This window comes from Uloborus diversus, chromosome 4 (assembly GCF_026930045.1).
Source record: "Uloborus diversus isolate 005 chromosome 4, Udiv.v.3.1, whole genome shotgun sequence".
Classification (NCBI taxonomy): domain Eukaryota; kingdom Metazoa; phylum Arthropoda; class Arachnida; order Araneae; family Uloboridae; genus Uloborus; species Uloborus diversus.
Window position 1 is genome coordinate 81,782,003 of NC_072734.1, and position 27,752 is coordinate 81,809,754.

Below are 27,752 nucleotides of genomic sequence, written 5' to 3' on the forward strand. Positions count from 1 at the left end.
TCGTTCAATTATGCCATTCATCATAGGTGTGTAGGGATTAGTTTTCTCATGCCTAATGCCACGTTTATTCAAGAAAATTTCAAAATTTTGATTGCAAAATTCTTTCTCCCCATCTGTACGATTTGATTTAATTTTCTTCCCTAAAAGCCTTTCATTACGATTTAAAAATCTTACAAAAATATTGAAAACATCCGACTTCAATTTCATAGGGTATACAGCAACGCGTTTTGAAAAATCGTCCATAATGGATAAATAATATTTCTCTCCCCTCAAAGTTAAATTTGGGACTTCACCTACATCCATGTGTATAAGCTCTAAAGGTTTAGAAGATCTCACGGCCCCAATCGATTTAAAAGAAATACTCCTAGCTTTAGTATATTTACAAATTTTACAATAGTTAACATTTTTATTCAATTCAGGAAGACCTCTAACACTATTGTTTTTGCTAGTTCTAGAAATATATTCATAATTAATGTGACAATATCTCTTGTGCCATAAATCTTCAGGTGAAATTTTACCAATTTTTTCAGAAATGTTACAAACAGGCTCAGAATTATCACAATGTTCACTATTTTTCAAATACAAATATCTATTAGGCTTAAAGAAATATAAATTTATGTCATTTCTACGCTTTGCATAAAACAATTGATTCCAATTTTTATCATAAACTTTAAGAATGGTATTATGACCAACAAATTTGTTACCTTCCTGTTCAAATTTAGATAATGACAATAAATTACGACGGATTTCAGGATTGTACAAAACATCTTTCAAGATAATTTTCCTATGTCTACCATTAATTTTGACCAACAATTGAATTGTATCAACCCCTAAAATATTGCTTTGTTTACCGTCAACAGCCATAGACATTTTTAAGTTATTAACTGGCCTAAAATCAGAGAAAAGATTTTTATTTTTAGTGACATGTGACGTAGCTCCAGAATCAGCAATCCACGTTATATCTGAATCAGATGAAATAATATTCAAAGCTTCTGACTCATTAATTTCACTCACATTATGTTGAGAATTAGAAGACCCTTGAGATAAATTTTTAGAATTTAACTTTGCCTTAAATTTAAAACAATCAACCTTTTTACGTCCAAAAATCCCACAAAATTTACATTTCCCTTTAAATCTATTTTTACTAAAATTTGACACAGGTTTACAACTACTTTTACAAGGATAGATCTTACCGGCAGGTAGCGAATTGGGAACGGTCACATGCACAGCAGGTGTCTGTAGTGGAATGTTCATTTCAGAAATTCTATTTGCTTCGAGCAACAGTTCTTGTTCTATTTTTAATGGAGTAAAGTCCACGTCAGACCATCAGTAGATTTGCTGTACTATGGATGCGAATTCAGCAGGTAAACTCCGGATATACTGGAAACCTATGTAAAGGTCGGACATTGCATGGCCAACTTCTTTTAACTGTGACGCAGCTGCTTACACTCGGCAGATGAAAAGACCAACAGCCTCACCTTCTTGAAACTTGACTTGAAAAAATTTATCCAACAGGGATATCAATCTGGCACGGGTGTCAGGTTCAAAATACTTGCACAGGATTTCCCAAGCTATCTTTCCTTCAGTAGTGCATTCGATGAGAGGCTTGAATTCTTCTGACAGGAACTGATAAATAGTAGTATAAGCTCGAGTTCTTCTAAGATTCATTTCGGCTTTATCTCGGAACGTCAATTTTTCTTCTTCAAGTTTCTTTTCTTTTTCATCTTTTTCGTCAACTTCGATGAATTCCCAGCTGCCCGAATGATGCAGGACAACTTGTATGTTTCTCTTCCAGGTATTCCAATTATTGGCATTTAGTAAAGGTATTGTAGGGACTTCCATACTTTCAAAATTTCACGATGTTTAAAAATTCTTCAGAGCATAAAAATTTAAATTTTCCAAGTTCTTCAGGTTATGGCCAGGAATTGCAAAGTCCAGGTGACCTGGGCCCATAACCACTTGTGAGCATTAAGTGTAGTGAATTAGAGTTACTACACCGCTAGTAGAAGTGAACTTGCAAAACATGTCCACAGCCTGAAGTTGAAGAAAAAGAAAAACACGTGGAGCATTTTTCCTCAAGGAAAATCTGTATTTATTATCTTCAAAAGATTTTTCAAGTTGTTGAACAACATCTTCATTGATATTTAAAAAAATATTTTGAAAAATAAACAAATATTAGCTGCTATTATACAACGAAACATTCAGTTTACGAACATGCTGATTCCAAGGAATATAAGGCATTACCGTAACACACAAAAATAGGCCTAAAGGCGTCTTATAACTTTAAAGTTGACATCACGTTGTATTACGCCCTGCCAGGAGTAAAGAGCACTGGCAGACATCACGAAATCACAATAAATTACTACGTGCAACACATTACGGCTATGAGAAGTGAGAGAGAGAGAAAGATTGCTCAAAGTATTTAAAGTCTTCACATGGCTTTCAAATTAAGAATACGCAAAACACAAGATGTGTTGCCAATGCAAGAAAGTTAAAGACATGTTGCCCATCAAAAAGTAACTCAATCTAAAAAAAAATCTCGCGGTTATAAGATACAATGAACTCGTGACACGATTCACCCAAAAGTTCTTTCATTTGACTGAGTTATCGCAACCGATCGCACAAATGACGTCACAACGTGATGCAATGTTTACATCGAAAAAAGGTTGATTCTGCATGATGCAAAAACGTACTTTTACTGTTTTTTTTTTTTTTCAAATTAAGTGATTCTTTCACTTTTTGTGAAAGTTTAAATTAAAAATCTAACAGTTATTAAGATGCCAATGCTCAAGTTTTCCGCGCCTTTAGAAATTGATTAGAAAAAAGTGTTTTTCGACCCACTTTAGAGGACATCGCTCTTATGCGGACAATTTTTAATTCCCCAGTTTCAATGCAAATAACATTATTAAACCCCTGTCCTGCGGATACCTCTCTATTGGGGACAAAAAAATTTGTCCCGTTAGTGTCCATGTTAGAGGGATTTTACTGTACTTTTACGAAATTAAATCTATATTATGCCTACATCCTAATTAAATTTTACAAATCTCTTGATCAATCAAAAGTCTTTAAATCTGCAAAACATATTTCATAAACTGCTGTAGTCAACTGAAATTTGCAACTTCTTATTTCATTATGTAGCTTAAGTATGGTCAATGTAGGTACAAAGAAACATAATTTCAGAATGTCTCAACTCAAGATCCTTCCTTTACTTTTTGGATGAAATGAGACAAAATTTTGTGCATTATATCCAAGACACTCTAGACTTCTTTTTGTTTAAGATAAAAATCGGGTGTGAGAAATTTGACTTTATAACTTTATAACTGTTTGTTGGCAAATGAACTCATGTTCCTTTTATAACAGAGACTTGAAGATGAATGGCAACACCTCATTTCTATCATTACGAGGTTGAAGTAGGAAGATAATTACATAATACACAATCAATTCAGAAGCTTAATAACTTCTACAGCAACAAAATGCAATCTGTGACCCATAAGTCATATGAGACCCACTGAATTCTTCAAATGTAATCTAAATTCATTGAATTTTAAAAGAAAAGTCATACAAAAAACTAAATTTGAAATAAATGTATGTTGATTCCATTCATCCCAGAGTGAAGAACATATGGCTAAGGCGCCCACCGGAGGGGGAAGGGGGGGGGGGCAGGGTCATGGTGCAGACTGCACCATTAAAATTTTCAGGGGGGTTGAGGAGTAAGTTTCACCTTTTGGGGGGTCTTTGCGATATTTAGGGGGTGCACCTATGCTCTTGGAGAGGGGGCACCCCTGCATATGGAGTAAACGGAAACATCTAAATTTCACATCAAATATAGCAGGGAAGGTGAAACTCATGCTTGATGAAGGTTTTTAGTAAACCTCCCAGTGACAATGTAAAATTAGTTTAAATCAGTTAATTTGCATTTGTAGACCTGCTGGAGGGGAAAATCTAAGAACACTAAACTTTAAAAAACAACTTTTTCCAGAAAGTCAGCTTCAATGATGATCCCTATGCTGGAAACACATAGAACTCTCAGAATCTATTTTATGGGTTGCTTAGTCCACTTGATAACAGTTTAGCTTCATAAATTATCACAAGTGTTGCAATAGCGTATGTTTCTATAAACCCTGTTTTTTTTTTTTTTTTTTACTCTAATTGATCTTATTCAATTTAAAAGCTATATCAGTGAACCTAGTTCAGGGTATAGGCTCTGTAAAAACTTTAAAAATATTTTTCATTACGATATAAAAGTTAGTCGCCACCAGAGTTTTGGTAGTTAGATTTGGCTATAATTAAGTTTGTAACAGAGCATTTCATACCCCGGCAGCAAAATTGCAACAACTCAAAATTTTGGAAAAATGCACTAACTATTGATTCAAAATAAATAAACTCCATGCTTTTTCTTGCCTCAAAACTTGCAAAGTTAGCTGGTAGTTAACAAAGTAACTGGTGCACAGCGGCATAAAAATAACATAATCTATAGTGACACATCAAGAAAATTTCATAATTTAGAAGAAAATTTTTTGCATGGTAAAGTATGCATTATTAATTTAGACAACAACAAAAATAAGAAAACCAGCAAATATCCCATCTTTTTTTCTTTCTTTTTCCACGCATTAAATCAAGTAAAACTACTTTATGTATCCCTCGATTTTCTCCAATGTTGATTTTTTGAGTTGTGTCACTTCCATTGCTAGGGTGTGATATAATCAGTAGATAAAAAATGAATACTAACTGTATCATACTCTCCAATAATCTCTTCACCTGACTGCATTTTTGCATATACTCTCAATTTATGCTCTCCAGATTCCAGTTTTTCAACCTATAGAAGTAAATAAATTTTATTTTTATACACATTGTCACAAAAATTAAGCAACTAAATAAGTTCAAATGTAAAGTAGGCCTCATTTTTTAAAAATAACAATGCAGCAGAAGCTTTATTATTCTACTTTTACATAGTTATCTAAGTTTATTTCTTTGGAATTTTTTTTCCCCATTTTATTGTAATTATTAATAAATAACTGATTTTGGCGAGATACTAAGCATTTTGTTTCGACTAGTTTGGTAAAAAATGTTGAAAATGAGCCGAGATATACCTATTACTGAAATCTTTACATCCATCTTTATCTGGGCTTTTGTAAATATTCTTGGTTTATAAAAATACAAATTATTTTCCACTGAAACTTATCCTTTTACCCTAATACAATATTTTTTTTCAAAATCATAAATTTGAAAATATTTATGTGAGAAGATACATTAGGAATTGGGGTTTTGAAATAACTAGTTATTTCATTTATGACTTAGAAAATGGAACCTCGAAACAAAATATGTAAAGTAATTTTTGACAGCAAGTAAAAAATGGAATACTTTCATATTATTGAGATTCAAAGGAAAAGTATCTCATAAGTAATAATGAATGGAGTAAAAAATACAGCAAAAGAGAGCTGAAAATTCATGGCATGGCATAGGAAGTGAAACTACTTTTTGAAAATCTCTTCCCACTTTCAACTCCCTAACTAAATAAGTCCTATGACAGAATAATATAAAGTTTAAAAAAAAAAAAATCATTATTTAAGTTTTTAGCACTTAAAAAGAAATTTTGAAATGAAACTTGGATATAATTTTCAAATACTAAAAAAACATTTTAATAGTAGCTTTTTCTCAAGTGTTAAAAGCATAATTGAAGTTATTCGAAGTTAGTGATTAAACTAAGGAAATAAAACTGATTTTCTTAAACATAAAAATTACTTTTTGAGGAACACATGGACGGATGAATTTAATTCCTTCTTTTGCCATGTATTCGCCAATCCTTTCAGCCATGTCTTGATCAAAGCCTCTTAACAGTATGGAGCGAACCATAATAGTAACATCTAAACCAAGAGCAGACAAAAATCCAGCACATTCTAAGGCAACATAAGATGCACCAATAACCAGGGTTTTCCCAGGAGAGTTTTCCAAAGAAAAGAGGTCATCACTGAAATTGACATATTATGCAAATTTAATTACAAAAAATTAACTCATCTATATATATAAAAATGGACTTTGGTAAATTTGTTCCCTAAGATCTCAGAAACTACCTGGCAGATTTAGCTGAAACTTTCACCGTTTGTTCTTTTTGGTACTGGGGAGGTTTATATACCAGTTCGAAAAAAATCCGATTGATAGTTCCTTTTTTATTCTAATTTGTCCAAATTTTCGCATAAATGCCCCAATATGACGGTTAAAAAATATGTGCACATATTAAAATTATGTGTCCATCGAAAGCGCTTATTTTTCTGCTGAAGATGGCATCTGTTAGAAAGTTCTAAGTTGTATGAAAAACGAGTTATGGGCTTTTTTTGTTCCATTTTCGAAGACTTTCCTTAGCCCAATTCATTATTTAGTGTATCATCTCAACTCCCAGTTAATAGTTAGAATTGTTGAATGTTTTTGTGTTTCGTCTGACTGTTTGAGGCTTTTCTCAAGTCAGATCTTAAAATAACGTTTTTTCCCCAAGATTGGCTAATAATAACTATAGATTTGGTTGATTATTTTCCATTTAAACGGAACTTTAGTGTAATTAATGTTTTTTTTTTATTATTATTTGTGCTGATTGGTTTTTTTAATCATTATCCAATCTAACAGCAGAAACCTCGCCAAAATTCATGCAGAAAGATTTCAGTAGCGGATGCATTTGGCAGTTTTTTCCACTGTCACGGTTTTTGAAGTCAAAGACTACGTAATAATAATTGTCAGCTTTCACCATGTAAACAAAATATCATCAATCAAAGAATCTTTAAAAACTTTTTTTACTGTAAAATTAATCCAGCAACTAAATTAGGCAAATCCATAAACAGCACAAAAACTTTCATTGATGTGACTTTGTGCACAAATTCAAAACATCGCCAAATTTTACTACTTATTTTGGAAACATAACGGATGAAATTGTTTAGCGCCATTTTATGGTAACCAAAAGTATCTTAGCATTTGGCGACAATATCTCTTTAACAAAATTTAGTAACATACCGTTTTACAAAGTAAGGAGGGGGAGCATTATCCAAGGTATCCCAAAACGATTCCCGCAAATTCGGTAATATTTTAAATCGCACCTAGAACCCACAATAATTGAGATTTTCCAAAATAACTAAAGCAAGTTTAAGGGGATCACGGGCGCGCAGTTACATTCTTTTAAACAGTTCGTTCTTCAATAGACATACAGAGAAGGTAAGACTCCGTGTAAAAAAAAAATTATTATTATTAACTGATAAATCTTTTTAAACATGTGAAGTTTAATTTCACATATTTCGGAAATTCTTCAAATTTGTATACGCTTAAATTTCGTGTTTTCGTTTCTAGATGAATACTATTTTGCTTTTTTTTACTTACTGCTTCTTTAGTTTTATGAGTACGGAAGAAGCTAGATTTTAAGTCACGTCAAAAAGATGTGTTTTAGGTTCTTCCACTTAAAACAGAAAACAAATGCAAGTAACGATTGTTTCTGATAATTATTGCTAACCCAGGCAACGCCGGGTATTTTTGCTAGTTTATGATAAAAATATAGCATATCTTGATAATGTATGAACAAAGAATATTATTCCAGAGCTAAAATAGGAATGAACACTGAGCGCCTAAGTTCAGTGGCGCAGCCATGGGAGGGGTTTTGCGGTTAAAACCCCTCCCAGAACTAGAACAAATTTATTTCCCCGAACAAATGAAGGGGAAAAAAGCATTTAAACTTCTCTAAGCAGGATAGGGTTCAATAATATTATCTTACTACTTTTAATGATAGAGAAGCAGTCCCAAATTACTTTCCAATTCTTTAATATGCAAGAAACATCTCATGATGAGCACCCTTAAGGTTTTAAGAAAGCTAAACTGGTATTGATAAAGCTCAACAGGGTATCATGGTCATTTAGCACTTCCAGAACTGCTCATATCGTTTTTAGGGAAACCTAGAGAGAGGAAGCTTACCACACCGGATCTTCTGAAGGGGATAGCACACGAGAAAAATTACGGGACATCGTAACCGCAATAGGAACCGTCAACTCTATCTGGAACTGGTTTTTCGGACGGGAAGTTGTCTACAGGGTTACTGCCGGTTGCGGGGACGGTTACTCGATTTGTTCACAACGGGGGGCTGCCATTTTTTAGCTTACATCCATGTGCTTGCGCTTGTTCATCGCTTTTCGTCAATTCTGCATTTGGTTATCACGCTGTGTCGCGTTAATTCGACACTTATGGATGAAATTAGTAATCAAATACTTAATGCAGCTCTTGCAGCTTTAATTGTATGTGGATTTGTGAAAAGATGGCAAAAAAAGGGGGGGGGGAATGATCAAGGCAATGATTTCAGAGCTAGAGCATCAATTGTTATTTCATGCAGTCACCAAAGCTCCTCCTGTTAAATTCATATTTGAGTTTTAACATTAATTTGAAGAACTTATGGTGAAAATTTCAGAAAAACAGAAAACTTTTATTACTATTAATTGAATGTTTGATTTAAAGTGATACTCTTGTTGCATTTAAAGAAGACATACAGAATATATGACTTCTCTAGGCTTATTTTTTCCCATAACTAATAAATTAAATCTTAATTTTAGATAGGAATTATTAGTCACTTATTGACAGGTAAGAAGAAATTTTAATTCTAACAAATTATACCTAAATTCATAGCTAAAAACAAACATGAAAAGTTAAAAAAAAAAAAGCCAGCAAACAAAAATAGGCCTTTCATAATTATTTTTTTAAACTTCGAGTTCATAAATATATTGGAGATGTGCCATCACTTTAACTTACACGAATATAACGCCACTAGATACATATTGCACACAGGAAAATCTGTGGCCGAGTTTATTAAAATAGTTCCAGACATTTAAAAATAAAGTGACGCTTTAAAAAAATGTAATGAAACGATGATGCGCATTTATACAAGCTATACAAGCATTTATAATACAAATAAGCTTAATACTGAGCAAATTAACACTGCATTGAATATTAGTACGTCTCAATCAATATTTCAAATGTTAATAAAAATAACTTTATCATTTAATAATGCCAAACATAATTTTTGACATCTCAACAAAATATTACAATGTGCGTATCATTTTTAAAAAATTCTTTGTATTATCATACTCTTTGATTTTCAGAGGGATTATTTTTCTTGACTAGAATAGAGTACATGTGTTACTACACAGTCAAAATATTACTAAATAGGTGGAGCTAAAAGTAGAGTAAATATTTCACCATTTCACATTGCCTCACATTCTCCTACATTTTAAGTATTTTCAAATGGTACATACTTTATGTACCCATCAGTTTGAATTAAAAAAGAAAAGTACAGCTTCAATGCTATGATTTTTAAAAAGGAATTTTCACGTAACTTTTTCAAGGAAAAAATTTACTGTAATTGTTCAAGTATCAGAATGGAGTGGTTTCCTCCAGTGAAAAGTAGTACTTTTATCACTGAAATTGATAGAATAAGCAAAAAAAAAAATAATAACTTGGACCCAAAAATACTTTTATTTTCCCAACTGTTATTTTTTAATTAATTTTTTTAAATGTCCGATTTTTCAAACAAGGCGTGGTCTTGATGACGTCACAAATACACGTGAGTAAAGATGCAAATTAAATATTTTGCTCTGTGAATGTCAACATGAATGGCATTTCATTATTCGTGACGTCACACGACAGAAATGTAAACAATGAAAGCGCCATGATTTAAGTAATATTTTAAAAATATTAAACAAAAACAAATTATTTAAAAAATGGTCAGATCCTATGTTTTTAAACATGCTCTTTCAGAAAAAAATACGTTTAAAATTTTGGAAACGACCCCATTGTAACATTTGTGCAAAACAATTTTCAAAAACCTAATGAAACGAAAAACACCAATATAAATTAAGAAATGCATAAAATTCGCACTGATGTTAACTAACATATAAGTAGCAATTTAAATTCAAAATCAGATGCAAAACCAAAGATTAAATGTCGCTCATCCGTTTTTTAAAGTAACTGAAAATTTTTGAAACATAAAATAAATAGAACAATAAAAAGGAATCCCCACATTTCTGTCGCCACAATTGCAAATGTATTTTACAGTGACGCTGCCTGACGTCACGAAATCCCAGCGGCCTGGTTGGTTCCTTCGTAACGTGCCCAGAATTAAAGGCAATTTTTTTCTAGCGGAGGAAAAAGTTTGCCCCTATACGAGCAACTGCCAATTTCCATAGCACACGAGAATTTTTGAGCAATCGTTTTTGGAAGTGAGTAGAAAAACCAGTTCCGGATAGCGTTACGGTTGCTATTGCGGTTGCGATGTCCTGTAATTTCTCTCGTGTGATATCCCCTTGAGGCTTCTTCCCAATTCTCATCAAAAGATCAAAACCCTTACTTGCTAGCATTTGATATTCACAAAGACATTGATTTAGGCATTAATTTAAAGAGGAGGTTTTAAATGATCTTACCAAAACTAGAGTAAAACTAATGATAAATATACTGTGCTTTTCCCAGATTTCCTTGTTTTAAAGTCATAGTTATATCAATATGAAGTATTAATTATTTTTAAAAGAGTGTTATAAATGAATAATTACTAATTCATTGTCACTATTGGATTAAATTTATAGAATATTTTAGCAATATAAATGAATGAGAGAAACAGCAACATTTTTTAAACTTGAAAACTCCTCTCGGAATTTTTTTCTGGCTGTGCCACTGCCTAAGTTTATTGCAAACCAAAAAAATAATATATCCCAAAACATGCACTGCCAAAATTGTCATTCAATGAAATATTTGGCAATAAAAAACAGTTAAATATTTTATTAGTAAGAGAAAAACCTTTTCAAACATTTCATATCATGTATTACCGTAAAGCATTTTTATAGTAGAAATCTCAAAATCACATAACATGGATACCTAGAAAATTACCTAGTAATGCCATATTCTTTAGCTCCTTCAATATCAGGATACCTTGGTCTTTCACCGGTAGCTATAATAAAATGTCTTGAAGACATTGGTGTTTCTTTGCCCTTTTTATCAACAGCCTAAAATTGAACAAAGCTCATTAAATCAAAAAAACCATAAAAAACGTTTTTTTTTTCTTTTCAAATCTAGACTATTTCTACCTAAGGTAAGGTCACCAGTAACCTTTTTTTCAAAATTTAGCAAATAAAAATTCAATTAACTAATTCAATGGGTCCAGAAGCAGCCAAACGTTACATGAGATGTAGTGGCAAGTGAGAAAATAGTTTTAAAAGTTCAAATACATTAAAAGGCTCGGAAAATAGAGTTAACCTGAGAGCAATCTCTTAAGCATGTCTGTTACTGGAGCCATTGCCCTATATTCCCCTAGATTCAGTTTACAACAATTGGCACAAATCAAAAATTTAATCGTACTATATAATACCTGAAAAGATACGGAATGCAGAAATCACTGAACATTGGAAGAGTAATAAAACAACTTGAACTAAGAATGCAATTGATTCTAGAGACCCCCCACAGATTGCCATCTCAAAGCAACAGTAGGATATCTTATTGTTACTTTCAAGCTTAGATGTCACACTATAACTCTGAGGCGACGACACATACTTAACAATAAGTACTTCATCCTTAAGTATTATTTCCTCATAGTTTAAAAAAATTGTCTATCAAATGTTTCATTAAGAACATTTAGTATTTTAAGCAAAAAACATACATCAATATGTTACCTTAATGTGATGATCATCAATGAATTGTCCATATGCATTAACATACTTCACTTGTTCTGTTCGAAGCTGAACTTTATAGTTCCAATTCAATGATCCAATATGATTCTGAATATTTTCTCGCATCACTGCCCAGTTGTGTTCAACTATTAACGTACATAGAAATTAAAAAGCAACATCTTAATCATATATATAAACTATGATATCATAATAAATTGTCTAAATAAATCAAAAGCGTGTTAATTGGTTTACATACTTTTGAAAAGATAAACTAAAATGCTAATGTTGATTCATATGGAAATTGAAAAACAGAGCATTTCTAAAGACTACAACACCTTCATTAGATTTAAGCAAAACAAGATCAATTAAATCTCTAACTTACCTTGCTAAAGTTCAGATATTTTAGCAAAAACTTCTTAGTTTCTTTACATGTTTATACATCTATAATAATACAGTCGGACCTTTATATACCCAAGTAGCAAATCTCCAGAAAAAATTCGATATATAGAAACTATCTTATTTTATAGTACAAATCTCCTGAAACACTAAAATTAAAGCTAATTTTTGTGTATAAAACCCAATTTCTAATTTATACAAGCATCAGATTAAACAAAAGTTGAAAAGTTACATTTTTGTGCTGTCTGACATCTTCATTCTTTGACAATTAACATGATTCGCAACATTAGGGGGGGGGGGTTCGTTTTGACAGTGTAATCGAGAGAAAAGTAAAAAATCCATCTACTTAACTTGAATGATTTTTACTGAAACTAAAAAGACTAGGAATGATAATCAACAGACAAAAGGAATAGCTTGAAACTGATTTTACAGTGTCATTGGTTACAACTTAGATTTGAAATAAACTTGAGGGAATTTAAGAACTCCAGAATGGAACAACGACCTATCTACACAGCCCTCAACCCCAGATTCCCTAAGAGTTTCGTAGCAACCTTTAGTGAATATAATTTTCTCCTCTAATTTTCATTTTTCATGAGACAAATAGTCTGAAGTGGAAAAAAAAATCTATGAATGTCTCGAAAATATTTCGATAGAGATTTTTTCGATATATAGAAACAACTTTTCTATGTAATGCACATAGAAATTTGCTGGGATTTTGATATATAGAAATTTTCGATATGTGGAAGTTCCGTATATGGAGGTTCGACTGTAATATAAATCAGTAGAGTTTGTTTATTTGAACGCACTTATCTCAGGAAATTCTGGTTCAAATTGAAAAATTCTTTTTTTGCTGAATAGTCCATTCATTGAGGAAGGCTACAGGCTATATAACATCACGTTATGACTAAGAGGAGTGGAGCAGCAATAAAAAAGTATGAAAACGGGAAAATTTATATCGTAAAGCAAATCTCAAGGGTACTTTTCAGAGAAAATCCTAAACAATGCCAAAAATTATTTGTAAAGAAATATATATGTATGTTTCATTGTCTTATTTTTCTTATTAATATATACTTATAATATACTGGTTCAAATAGAAAATGTCATTTTGTGTTGAATAGTGCATTTATTGAGTAAGGCATTGATATTTTAATTAGAAAAAACTCACTCAATGTTTTATGTGATTTTTGGGTGTTTTTAGTATTTTTTACAACACAGATCCCAAACCCATTGCACCAGAAAAATATTTTCTGTACTAAAATGTAGGAAACTTATTTTTAAGTATGACAAAAAAAAGTTTTTGCAGTTGGAGCGATTTTGGTATTTTTTACGCATTTTTGGAAAAAATCTTTATTTTGCATTTTTTTGTGGGTTTAACTTTTTCTAAACTCATCCCACAAATAGTATAAAAGCTTCTTTTCTGAACTCTAATTATGCAATAGTAAAGCCATCTCACCTTCTTCAGAAAAAAAAAGTTATAAAAAATACGCAATACTTATTTTTTTTACATTTTTTTAAATTGCGGAGAACAACACGACTTCCAAGCATAGCCGAAGTTTTGTCAATCTTCAATTTAGGATGGTCATTACGTCATGGAAATGACGTCATGGCCATGCGATCCAACTGCAGAGCTTGCTTTTGTTTTTATTTTAAGTTTTCATTAAGGAATTTTATTCATTTCTATCCCCTCTCCCCCCGACATTTTACTGTTGTTATTTCACGTGACATATTTATGTGTATTTGTTTCAATAAAAGCAGGAAAGATTTTTTTCTCTTTTGCACACCACGGGGAACAGAGATTTTTTTTTTTTTTTTGTGCTATTTTAATTAAATAAATAAAGCAACTGATTTTTTCCATGATCTTCGTGTCATATACATAGAAAAAAATTGTTAATTATCATCAGAGGTAGATAGGCATAGATGATATCGATAGACCGACAGATAAATATAGGTCGAGATAAGGTGTATGGTCAGTAAGAGATTGATAGGTCCGTATTTACAGAACTTCAATGGATGACCTAACATATCTATACATGTATGTAAACCTTACACTTTGACAACAAAAGCATGCTGAGACTTGATCCAGGTATCAAAAAATTTATAATTTTTTGGAGAACATTGAAAGCCTAATCTCATCTTCATACCACCTTAATTAACAAAGATATTAATTTAAACTTTGATTTTCAGCAATTTTAATTTTCTTTACAATTAGACCAACATTCTTTTGTACTTTGCCATCTAGCAATAGTAGTTTGCATCACAATGCAATCTGGACAAAGCTGAGAGAATGCATTAAAAAATCTCTTAAAAATGGTGAGAAAAAATAAATACATTTCATATATACAATCAATCACCATATTGATAAGTATACTACAGCATTTAAACATGAGAAACGAAGTCAAAATTCAACATAGAAATTGTTAACAACTTTCTATTGTTTAAACAATATAATACACATATTGAATGTGTTTTTGCAACTTGAAAAAAATTGTCATATTTCTCAGCTAGAGCAATATAAAAAACCAACATTATCAAAAGTGTCTTAAAATCTTGAAAGAACTGTTGAAAAGTTTAATATAATATAGTACAATAGAATTTAATTTAAAAAAAACCTTACCAGCTCCAGAAATATTCCATCCATAATTTTTAGAGTCCTTTATTGCTTGACCTATTAAACAAAAGGGGAAAAATTGTTAATTACAAGCCTAAACTTCCTTCAAATTAAAAAATAGAATTTAAGAAAGATTTTCACCTAAAAGTGCAGCTTGATGCATTAATTTTTTTGGAATACAACCAACATTTACACATGTACCTCCAAGACCTGTAAAAAAAAAATGTTTGCATTACAAACGAGAGGCAAAAATAACATCTGACCATTTAATTGACTGAAGATATTCCCCAGATTATGTTAAGAGAAGTCATTATACTAAATAAGAAATTCTTTCCAGAACTAAACGATTCTATTTTCCTAAAGAAAGTACTTTAGAAAATAAATAAAAATTAAAATATTTATCATCAGAAAGAAAAATTGTCTGCACGGCTCTTGCTTTTAAAATATTAAGGAGTCTGAATTTCCTTTTATTTTCCATTGCTGAAACTGGAATGAATAAATTTAAACTTTAGAACAAAATATATACATATTATTTCACAATTAAAACCAGGATTACTGATTCAGACTGACTTTGGGATGAAGGAGTTAAGACGGAAGCCGACTGTTTAAAAATCCAAGAGTCGGAGTCGGTCATTTTCCCTCCAAGTTTGCAATTCTACCAGTGCAGAGTTTGAATGATTTTGGGGAAAAGACGGAGCCAAAGTCAAGGGCTTTAAAATTCCAGGAGTCAGCGCCAGAAATTTTCTCTTGCTAGCCCTGGTAAAAACCATAGACACAGAGTCAGAGTCAAGCTGATTTTTGGATAAAGGACTTAGTATCAGGCTTTAAAATTTCAAGAGTCTTGAGCCTGTCATTTTTTATTCATGTCTGCATTTCTGCCATGACTCCAGAGTCAGACTCTGAGTTGTCATATATTTATCTCAGATCTATGCTAGTGTAAAGCCTATGAGATATGGTATTTCAATTCTTATTAATGAAGTGAAACCTGTCTATAACAATACTGTCCATAACAATAAACCTATCTATAACGATATTTTCCTTGGTCCCAAGCAGAATGGCAGCAATAAATAATCAAACTGTCTATAACGATAACCTGTCTATAACAATATCAGTGTCCCAACAGTATCGTTGTAGACAGATTTTACTATAGCTCTTTTTTCTATTTTTTATTTCTTTGAAACCAAAAATTGAGAATGTATTAAAAATCCACACTTTTTTCTAAATTTTAAGGTGCCAAAAAATTTTTCCTGTTGTCCACAATGTAAAAAAATTTGAATGTAAAAAAATACTCTAAAAATAGCTATATCAAAAAACGCTTTTCCGTACATGTTTCCCATCAAGAACTTTTTCAAACAAAGATTGATTGAATCAAATCCGCTTTTAAGCTCAGGATCTATATTTGTTTAAGATTCCCTAATGCTCCTAATATTGAGGTTTTTTTGAACTGTTCAAAACTGAACAAAAAATTGAATAAATCAAAAAGATCTTTTCTATACATGCTCTTCATCAAGAGTTTTTTTCCAACAAAGTTTGTTTTGAAGCAAATCTGTCCTTAGGTTTGGGATTAATCTTTGCCTTAAATTTTGCTGTTGCTGAGTTTGACTTTTTCTTTCTCTCCCCATCCTCATACTGTAGTAAGGGTATCATAAAACAACACAATTAGCAATCGTTCTAAATATTTCCAAAATATTTTTACAGCTCTTTCGCTAAAAAATTCAAAACTTACCCCATGTTGTGCCAATAGGTGTGGGAGTAACAAAGTCAAGAACAGCTACTTTCTTCCCTAATCTTGCAGATTCCTTAAAAAAATATTTACAAATAAATAAACACTAGAGTATACGAAATCTAAATCAAATGTTTGAAAAGATCAAGTTATCTTCAGTAGAGATAAAATCAGGGGTTCAGTTAACAGGAAATTGAGTCAGTTGGGATTCTCTGGCAATATCCGACAGTAAGTTAAAAGCCAGTAAAAATCCTCTAATGTGGACACTAACAGGACAAATTTTTTTTTCCCACAATAAAAAGGTGTCTGCAGGACAGGGGTTTAATAATGTTATTTGCTTTGTAATTGGGCAATTAAAAATTGTGCCCATAAGAGGCGTGTCTGTTAGGAGGGGTTTCACTGTAATTCTAAAATCTTAGGTAAGAAATGATAGAATCCACTTCAGTGAAATTGAAGATGTTATAAGTTTAAATTTATCTGCATTTATTCCTGAACATATATTTCTCTCAAAGGCCATGGTTGTCCATTTTTTTCAGCCGTGGAAAAACCTGGAGAAAACCATTCCAGGCAAAACTTTATTTTGTCCACTTTTTCAGCTAATTGAAAGTTATAAATTAAAAATGTAGAACTAAAGGATTATGAATAAATTTATTGATATTTTGTCTTATTTAGGGAGCATTTTAATGTGTGCATTACATATTAAAATGTTCCTTAAGTAGTAAGAAGAAAAAACTCTTAAAGAAAAAAAAACTAGTATCAAAGCGAAAAGGTTGAATTTTCATGTCAAGAAGAAAAAACAAAAACAAAACCATTAATAATTTTGTTACAATCAAAATGAGGAGAAAAATTAATTTCAAAATTGAACTGTCAAATTCTCCCTTGTTGCAAGGAACTCCTCACATCAAAATATCATGTATATGAGGGTATATAACCAACACTATGAAAAGTAGTTTGGATGAAAATTAAGAAATGATACATAAAAATAAATAACTTAATTTAGAAGATTTTTTTTATAGCAATGCATTTAATTTAACAATTTTTTTACATTTGGGAATTTTCAAAAAAAAAAAAAAAATCCCTTTTGTGATCAGCCTGCCAGGAAAGGATAATGCATACAAATTTAAAAAAAAAAAACAATGAAAAATATATCTGTAACACATTTTAAAACTAGGGTACATTAATTTTTAAAAAATCTTTAAAAGATTGATTACCTTAGATGCAGATAAACCTCCTGATCCTCCTCCAATAACTATCAAGTCATAGTCGTATTTCTCACTTTCTGGATTTAATAATTCCAGCAATTTCCCACTGCTATGAGCTGCCATGGTATCATCACAACCACCTAAGTGCTGACCTTCAATAAAAACTTGTGGTACTGATGATTTCCCAGCTTTAGCAGCCATAGCTCTCTGCATTTGAGGACCATTATCTACAAAAGTGGAATTTCATTATGAAACTCATAATTAAAAAGAATTGTTCACGTTAATAAACAGTAATTCAAAAAGAATGGTAGGATTTCAAAGATAGATATTTCTTACAAGAAAAACGGTACAAAAAAGAAAATAATTATACACTTGAATCATTCTAAAGATGCTCTATGAGCCCTCCTCCTCAAACCGGAACAATATCGCAACTGTACTCTAACTCCTGCTATAAATGGTCTAGCATTGTACATATGCAATCCAAGAAGCAATTGCTGAAGTGAGCTGATTTTTCAACTGGTGAAGATTAGCAGCTGTAAAGGCAGTACAAACACAGAATCTTTTACTTATCTCAACAAGAAAAAATTATATGGCATAAGGTTGGGTGACCTAGGTCAGCAAATCATAAAGTACTAAAACATCCTTTTCCTTGATCATCACTTTGACTTACTGAATAATAAATAACAAATGGGACATGTGTGAGAACACGCAGAGGCACCTAGTGGTACCAAATTAGAATTTTACAACTCACTCTTTTAATCAAGTTCCACCAGAGATCTGTAGGTTTACCCTTCCCAAATCGGTAGCCTTATGAAACCATAACATTCTTTTTGAATCACCTTGTATATTAAGACCATTTAAAAACAAGAGAAGATCATTTAATACATCAACCAGGTGATCTTGGGTAGCAACCTGTGACAATGTCGCATGCCAAATATTTTGATGTAAAAATTTGAAGAAAAAAAAATATTAATATCTACTTCAGTGCCATAATATCCTACTGTTGCTCTTAGGTGACGATATACAGTTTTTGTGGGGATAGGGATCATTAAAGTAACATTTAAAAAACGTACCTGTGTTTAGCTTTGCAAAATCTAATTCACTAAAAACTGAATTTTAAAGTTTTGTCTAGTCAAAGGTCAAGTACATGATTTTTTCAAATTGCAATGTTAGATTGATGGTTTCACTCTAAAATGTCAACCACAAAACAAGACCTAAATCTTTGAAGTTCTAGATCATGTTTTGTCATCACAATCTCAATTTCTAGATGATGACTACATTATGGTCCACAGGACAGTTGCAGCTTGTTTACATTTTATATTAGTTTTTTCTTTTTAATTTAAACTGCTAAAGAAAAAAAATCAAGATTGCGTCAAAAAATTTTTTTACAGCTCTACTTGCAGAATAATTTTAACTCATAAAATGTCTAAGAGAACTGAAACATACCGAAAATGAAACTATTATTATGAATAAGACCTCAAAACTAGATAAATTAATTACTAACTGTTTTCCATCAAAACTGTAAGTAACATCTGAATATGAAAGTGAAAAACAAGAAAAGAACAAAAGTTAAACAAGCTGTAATGGCAAGTAATTAAAAAAGACAAAAGTGAATGCAATAAACGTAACTAAAATTTGCTTTTAGAACGTTGTGATTATAAAAGTTTATAGATTACAGATTTTCAAACATTTTTTTAAAAAATATACTAAAATATCATTGCCTACACTTACTGCCCAGTTTTTATCATTTTTTTTTTTAAATAAGCACATAACATGAGACAGTAAAACAAATATTTTAAAAAATCAAAATTAGTGTGATTTATTCAAACAGTTTGGAACCAGTGATGTTCTCATCAATTTTTCTGAGGGTATACTCCCAGTAATACACTAAACACAATATGTGCATGCAATCATATACTTAATATGTCATAATTATGAAAAGTTTAGAAGCTTGAGGGTATACGCTATTTGTCTAAAAAGTGTTTGCGAGTATACGGCATGTATGGGGGACCATTGTTTGTACCCATTTTAGGCTATAAGTCCTTTAGCAATCCTGGCATTTAGCAGGGGTACACACTCTCTTAAGAGTAAGGGCACCCCCCTCAATATCACGGATACCAACCCCCCCCCCCTCCAATAAATAAAAAAAAAAAAAGAGCCCCCTCCAAAAATGAGAAAACTAACCCTCAAAACACCCTCCTCCCTTAATAATTTCAATGACGCATTCTGCACCATGAGCAACCCTAGGAGAACACCTTGCATTTAGTATATAGTTTGATTAGCCAAATACACATACAAATTCATTTAAACAAATGTAGATTGTAAATTCATATAAAAGACACAAATTTAAAAGCATAAGCAAGCAATTAAAATAACAATAATAGTAAAAATAAAACATGGTAGCTTATTGATCAAATACTACTGAAAAACAACAATACAACAATTTACATGTTTCTTTATCAAATTCTTACAATCATAAATGGATTATATCCTTTTAAATGAGCCTGGTATCTTTTATAGTTGATCTGTACTAAAAATAGTTTTGTCTCTTCAAAACCATTGTTTTTCATGTACAGTTTATTTACAATAGTTCATACAAACTACATAAATTTCCATAGTACAAACTTATTTTCTACCTATGACTAGGAATTTGATGCTTAAGAAATTGGGAAAAGGTACACTTGAAATTTGAAAAAGGAGAAAAAAAAAAAAATAAAGCTGAACCTTGGGCAGCAATATCACAGCACACAGAGAAGAATCTTGGCATAGTTGCATTGATTTTAACTGTATACCAAAATTTATAAAAATCTGCACAAAATCTAGCCAATCAATAAAATGAAAAATTAGCTTATGTAAAAGAGAAGCATCTACAAAATAAAACTACAACATAGTATTCAGACAGACTTAAGCTTTGATCACTGAAAGATCATTAGCTTTGTGTTGATACTCAGAGAGTCACCATAGCAACAAGACATTCACTTTTTAACTACATTTTTTGTTTTTAAATTTGGTATAAATCTATTTTTTGAATTAAGTTCTTCAAAATAACTAAGTGAAATTTATAATTAAGTGCCAGTTAAGTTTATTTATAGTTAAGTGTTACAAATCTTCAATGCTTGAAATTTAATTACAAATTAGTTGTGAATTAACTTAGCTACAATATTTTTAAAATACAAAAACATAAGTTTAAAATTTTTTGAATTAATTCTGATGCATAAATTGAAGAAATTATTTTGGAATTTTCATTGAAATAAAAGAAAGCAAAGAGAATAGGAAAAATATAAAAAGATTAAAAAACTATTTTGTGATTTTACTTTCAAAAAATCCTGCCAAAATTTTTTTATTCTTAATTTTTTAGTTCAACCCTTCCTGTCTAAAGAATATTTAATACCATTATTGAAAGACTTAATATGACTAAGATAAAATACCTAACAATATTCAACAATTCTTTGAACTCAAACTTACTTAGTAAAAAAATAGTGATGCATACAATGGAAGGAAGATATTTAATCTTTAAAGCAAAGGTAGTTTGAAGTGAGAAAGGCATGATAACCAGCTGTGTCATGCTATAAAATTAAAGTTAAAGAAATTACTTTAATGTGTTAAATAATTATACCACAACAGGAAATATCCAATGTTGTTTAGCACAAATAAACAGTAAAAGCTTTTACTGGGTGTCTTGACATCTAGAAGCTCACACCTTTAAATTGAAAAAAAGGTTCCCTGAAACCCCCAAACACGTGTGTTCTGTAATCTGTTTTTTTTTTTTTTTTTTTGTGCTAAACAACGTTTGATATTTCCTGTTATTCCTCGGCACAAAGGTATTTATTCATTGCTTAGTTATACCCCCATGTCAAAAAACATAAAAAACACCAAAATAAATTATTGCAATGTATGAGTAGTCATGAAAAGGATATCAGCTGGGCTCAATTAAGATATCAGGAGGCCCTAGGTTAAACACTGTGTAATAAAACTCTTTATTTTAGCCATTGGTTCAAACAAATTTACCCATTTGTGGGCACCTAAAAAGCAGGAGCCCCAGGCCATGGCCTATTCAGGAATCAGGCCCTGCTTAGCTATCAGTATCGGACAAATATATAAACTGTTTAGTACTTCGTCATTATCAGCTTGCCAGCGGTGCCAAATTATATTACAAATTGTGCCAAATGTAGTTCCTTATTTAAATAGTGATATATAAGTTTATATTTTTGTACTGCTATTTCCACTCAATTTAATTTCTTTGCTATCCTGGCATTGATTCCGTATTGATCCCACTACATGTAATGTTGTGCAATTGAAAATTTTGACGGCGTCAAATGCTAAACTATCATCAAAAATGTTTAAAAAATCAAAAGAAATTACATCTTGTTTGGTGCTTAATATCTAGCACAAGTGTTTGAGTCAGCCTCCAAATTTTTTTTAATAACTAATTTGGCAGAATTTTGCCCAATGCATGAAAAATAACATAAAACCAAAAGGCATACGTTATACGAGAGCTGTAATCCCGTGAGCTCCCACGCAAATTAAGCCTTCACCCCCTTGCAGTTGGACAGTCCCAGAACTACATGTGAAATGAACGAGATATCTTGTCATCAACTGCAAGGTGGTTAATCTTGTTATGAAATGAAGCAATTGTAACAAATTATTAAAACAAGACATTACCAGCAAATATTTTTGCAGACAGATTGGCACAATTCCATATTCAATCAATCAAAATTTTCAATGTTTAAATTAGAAGACACAAACTTGAAACTTACCCGTCTTATCTAATTCCAAGCAATAATACTCCACATTCAAGGAATTAAATAACTCTTTAACCTAAAAGTAAAATGTCCAATTTCATGTTTTGTGAAAATATAACATTTAAAAGATATCAATATTGTTGAATTCCAAATGGCAAGACACGTTTAAAATCATATGTAGCATTAAGACCTGCACTATGCATTTGACACCATCCCAAATGAGATTAAAATTATAAATTCAGGGAAACAAACTGATTTAACCAAAATAATGAACACATAATCAGTGATTTTCCCATCTATTTTTCTGAGGGTGTACTCCCAGTAATCCACTATATGCACAAAATGTGTATGCGATCTACATAAAATGTTTGAGAGTGCATGACGCATATCCTATGGGGAAACCCCTGAATATGACTCAAAATTTACACCATATCAATTTCGTGAAACATTTTTAACTGTATTTTGATTCTCTACAACAGCGTTTCCATATGTCTTTGACTGGAGTGGAACCAGGGTTCACGGATATATATCATGGTATACATCTGATATTTATTTTGAAAATATATTTACTTTTTCAACGACCATTCAGGCACTCTTGACCAGTACTGCTCCTTAAATTGTTTTTCCAACTGCTACCACAAAAACTGGGAGGGTGGCAAGTATCAAGAGCGGAATATTTGAACTTAACTTCAAAAATCGTAATTTTAGGGAATAAACACACAACACAAAACTATTTTTGTGTGTTTTCAAAATGAATGAAAAAATGTAAAAAGCTTAGTAAGTAGGTAGAAACGTATTCAACAACTTTTATAAATGCCAAATAATACTCAAAAAAGCAGCACATAAGATAGAAAATTATTGTGTTTGTGTCAACTTAATACATTAAACAAAGCCAAAGCTGTCAGTATAAATTTGCCAAAAAAAGAAAATGCATCTCCTTGTTTCGGACGTAAAATGGAAAAAAAAAAATTGTTTCAGACGTAACTCCTCGGCTGATCTACTCCAATTTTTCTCGAATTTTTACTTTTCCACTGGAGAAGGGAATTCTTGTAACCGGAAAATACGTATGTGCAAAACTCATTTCAATTTTGTGCGGAAAAACATTGGACTAGTTAATAGCAAGAAAGAACTATGCAAACAACAAACAAGTAAAGATGGAAAAACGAGTCAAAAACAATAAATACTTATTCATTTAATTTTCAGCCAAAAAAAGTTTAATGAAAAGTTCCTCTTTACAATTTGAAATATCAGAAAATATAATTTCAATGCGTTTCCAGATTGTTAAACTTACCTTCGTACAATAGGGACAAAAAGATTTACTGAAAATCATCACTTTATTTTTATTTACATATTCTTCTATGGCTGAAGCCCAGTCTTCATCAGATATAGGCGGCATTATAAGACAATGGCAGGAGACAAAAGTATTCAATTTTAGTATTTAAGAAGTTAGCATCGTATTACGAAAGCCGACACTGGAATGGAAGCTACCCCTCTGGTAAACAGATACAACTGCTGCTGCAACCGCGTGCTTTTGTGAATTACAGTTAACAACTTCGGAGTTGGAAATTTCATTACGTAATAGAAATAGAAGTGAATGACGTAACTGGAATGATACGACATAAAGTTATAGATAAGAAAAAAGAAGAAGCAGCATCAGTGAGCTCTATTGAAAAAGGCGCCATACTTAGCCGCGATTTCCATAGACTATCATAAACTTTTCCGAAAACAACAAAGAATATCTGTATTGGTTTTTTGAAAAGATCAAATAAAATTCCTATTTTGGGATATTTTGCCCTGGAGATGCCCCGTCATTTGAGCGATCAGGACCAGGGAGAGCGATCAAATCAATTCACCCTCCCCCTAGGTTTTTGCATTATTATGAAGTTAGGCATTTTGCTCTTTTCCTTGTAAAATGTGTTGAACAGAACACAATCCATTGCCCCCCCCCCCCCCCTCCACCGAAAAATCCGACTGCCCGTCATAAATGATCGGTGATTTTCTAGATTATAAATAAAATGGGATATATCCATAGAAAAGAAAATGGTAAATAGGATACGGTTAAAATATGTTTGTTATGGTAATTTACACCCGTTACACTTATTATAAAGATTATATTTACAGTGAAAACGTCACCAGTCACCAGGGCCACCAAGAGCCAAGGAGGGCCTCTTGTCAGTTTGACCATCGGTTCCCCCTCTCCCCATAAAACTTATGAGATTTATGCTACTCTGATTCCGAGTCGGACTCCCCCAAGTCCTAGTCCCGTCTAGGAAAAATAGAAGATCCGGCACTGGGGGAGGGGGGGGGGGGGGACTGAGACCGATTTTCCTAAACTTACAATTCTGATTATGAATTGAAAGTGCACAGAAGAATTTGCATTTTATTGAAATTTTATATTCAATAATTGATGTCTACTGATTTAGTTGTACTTTTTACTAAATATAACTTATGGAAAAAGAGAATTTTATTGAAAAATTTCATCGTAAAATTCATTGTCTTCCCCCTTTCTGCTGTCCAATCGTATACATAAACCATATTTTAAAAAACTCACTCAACTAAAGCAAACGTTCTGGACCGAAAAACAGTGGAAATACTTGTGTATTGAGAAACGTAATGCGTTATACATCTAAAGTTTGAAAGCTAAATCCTTTCAAGTTTCAAAACCCTGGACTTTTGACAGAGCCTAACTATAGCTTTTGAGGGCACTTACAGGTATGTATTTTATCTGGCTTTCCCGTCGCTCATACTACATAGTGAAGTTAAAAAAAAAAAAAAGAAAGAAAGATATATACATTCGTGCAACCAGGCTAAATTTAATGATATCTTGGATTTTAATGTAATATGTTTTCATATATGTATATATGGTAATGCACATTATACTATAAAATGGCTTAAAATTTGCCTGGTTGCAGTAACACATAATTATGAAAACCATCTATGCTTATATAACTTTTAAAACTGCAAATATAGTAAAGTCAGACCAAACAACGTAAGTAGAAGCACAAATTTGCTTCTACTTACGTTGTTTGGTCTGACTTTACTATTCAGCACAAAGGTATTTATTTATCTTGCAAATATAGTGTTAAGCCAGGAGAAAATGACTGAAGTGTGCGAAAAAGATTAAATTTTTTTTTTTTTTTTTTTGAGCAATCACGATTGCTTATTGTTCTCACTTGACTGTTTTTGGCGTTACGCTGATTTTATTCCCCCCCCCCGCCTCCCTCTGCAGCACCACCGTCGACCGGCCTCACGATGCTGCTCCTCTAGCGAAAACCGTCTCCAGGTTGCGTCCGTATCCTACACACATACGTACACACACACGCATGCCTACACACACACACACGCACTCACACACACATACACACATACCCACACAGTGGCGTAGCTAGACCCGACTTTCGGGGGGGGTTACTTCTTTTATATATATATATATATATATATATATATATATATATATATATATATATATATATATATATATATATATAATCGCTTGGAATTTTTTCCTTTTCTTTTTTTTTTCTTTCTCCTCTCTCTTCTTTTTCTCTCTTTTTTTGAGACTAACTTTTCGGGGGGCTTAGCTACGCCCCTGTACCCACACACTCATACCTGCACACAGACACAAACACACGCCTAGACACACACACAATCGCACACACACGCCTGCACACAAACATAAACACACGCACCTACACACATACACACATCCCCACACACATACACACATATACACACATACCTACATACACACACACATGCCTGCACACAGACACAAACACACACGCCTACATACACACATACCCACACACACATGCCTGCACACACGCAAAAAAAATGTGATTGCGGAAAACATAATTTGAATTCAAGATGTCAAAATTCAAATCAATTATTTTTGTTATTTATTTATTTATTTATTTTTGATTTTCTATTTGCAAATTGCAACAGAGCCAGGGACGTAACTAGGTCATTTTCGAGCAGGGGCAAGACCTCGTTTTGGCGCCCCCCCCCCCCTACATAAAAAATAAATATCAAAAAATTATTATTTTAAAAATATAAATTACGCAGTGATAAGGAGGCCGCGTGTGTTGATAAGCCTATAAATGCGACTTTTACGTAGTTATAAGTTTTTATACAGTTTTATCACTGGATTGCATTTTTTAAAATTTCGATAGTGGGTAAAAATAGTTAAATATTTTATTTATTTTTGGCATACGAATTTTTTCAACTGAAACTATTTTGTATTTTCACAAGGGAGTAATTAACAACTTGTTGCATTATTTTTTTATCAGGTTGGCTCTGCCCCCTGCTCGCTGACTCCTATCAACCCCCGAAGATTGCTTCGCAACCTTATTTGATTCACGAAGATTTTAATCGTCTGTGAGAAAGAATCAGATTGAAAAACACGTTACGAGTTCCGTTTCGAACAAAGTGAAAATTCCCCTCTCCCTCCCATAGAAAATAGAGTTTAAGTGAAGAGCTAATTTTTTGAAGGGATGTGAGAAATCTTTCATCCCTTTAAAAACAATTTATGTGAAATTTTAGCCTAAAAAATTAATTACAAAAAAAACTAATCAGAAATTTAAAGTAAATATCCCCAGATTCAAATCCTTGGGGATCGAAGTAATTTTGTACAAAATTTTAAGGCTGTAGGTGCTCTGAGGTCTCCTGGACGCAGGCCTGCCACAGGCATCTTTTCACAATTTCTTTGACGTTACTTTTTTTTAAATGTATCGCGATGCGAATTTAAAATTATCACTTCAAATGAAAACAATAAAACAGAAATGTGTTCAACTTTATTTTTAAGTATTCATATTATACTACTATGAAAACATTTGTAAGAAAAATAACAGTATTCAACAATATGTCGCAATAACGTGTGAAATAATTTTAACTCCGATGAAAAATTTAGTGGGCTACGTGTTTTTGTTTCTCACGTGAAATCAATTGAATATTACTTCTACTTAGTATATAAACTTTAATCCGACAACATGCAATAGCTCGAATCGAACAGATTTTCTTATTTGAACATTACCTTGAAAATTTTTCATGCAACACATTTTAAATTGCCGTATAATCTGTATAGTTAAATATTAATTATTAAAAGAGCTATTTTTTTTTTAATAAAGAACGCACATTCCTCACCTCTGGTATTTAGCATACATATGAAAAACATTTTTTAGAAAAACAGATACCAAATGTGCTTGATATCAAAACTCTTTCTATTAACCTTTTTTAAAAAACACAAATCTTAAAACATTAACATTACATGTTTTCAGTGAGTTTCTTTTCAGCTTATTTCCATTTACAGTACACAACCTTATTTATTTAGACTAACTTGGATTAAAGACTTTGAATAAACGAAAATCCGGATAGTACGGATAATAAGCAGTAATTAATTCGCAAATAAGA

General features: G+C 31.8%; 1 protein-coding gene across 1 annotated transcript in view; it reads right to left on the reverse strand.

Moving 5' to 3' along the window:
• The window catches only part of LOC129221501 (thioredoxin reductase 1, cytoplasmic-like), a 52,759-nt gene extending 28,908 nt beyond the window's left edge, over positions 1-23,851 (reverse strand). Inside the window, exons 1-10 of the mRNA XM_054855992.1 lie at positions 23,635-23,851; positions 22,359-22,419; positions 17,611-17,828; positions 16,403-16,475; positions 14,818-14,886; positions 14,683-14,733; positions 11,676-11,818; positions 10,897-11,012; positions 5,743-5,968; positions 4,730-4,816 (exon numbers count right to left, since the gene is read on the reverse strand). Coding sequence (XP_054711967.1) covers positions 4,730-4,816; positions 5,743-5,968; positions 10,897-11,012; positions 11,676-11,818; positions 14,683-14,733; positions 14,818-14,886; positions 16,403-16,475; positions 17,611-17,828; positions 22,359-22,419; positions 23,635-23,739 — 1,149 coding nt within the window. The 5' untranslated portion in view covers positions 23,740-23,851. The remainder of the gene's footprint in view (positions 1-4,729; positions 4,817-5,742; positions 5,969-10,896; positions 11,013-11,675; positions 11,819-14,682; positions 14,734-14,817; positions 14,887-16,402; positions 16,476-17,610; positions 17,829-22,358; positions 22,420-23,634) is intronic.
• Between the last annotated feature and the right edge of the window lie 3,901 nt (positions 23,852-27,752).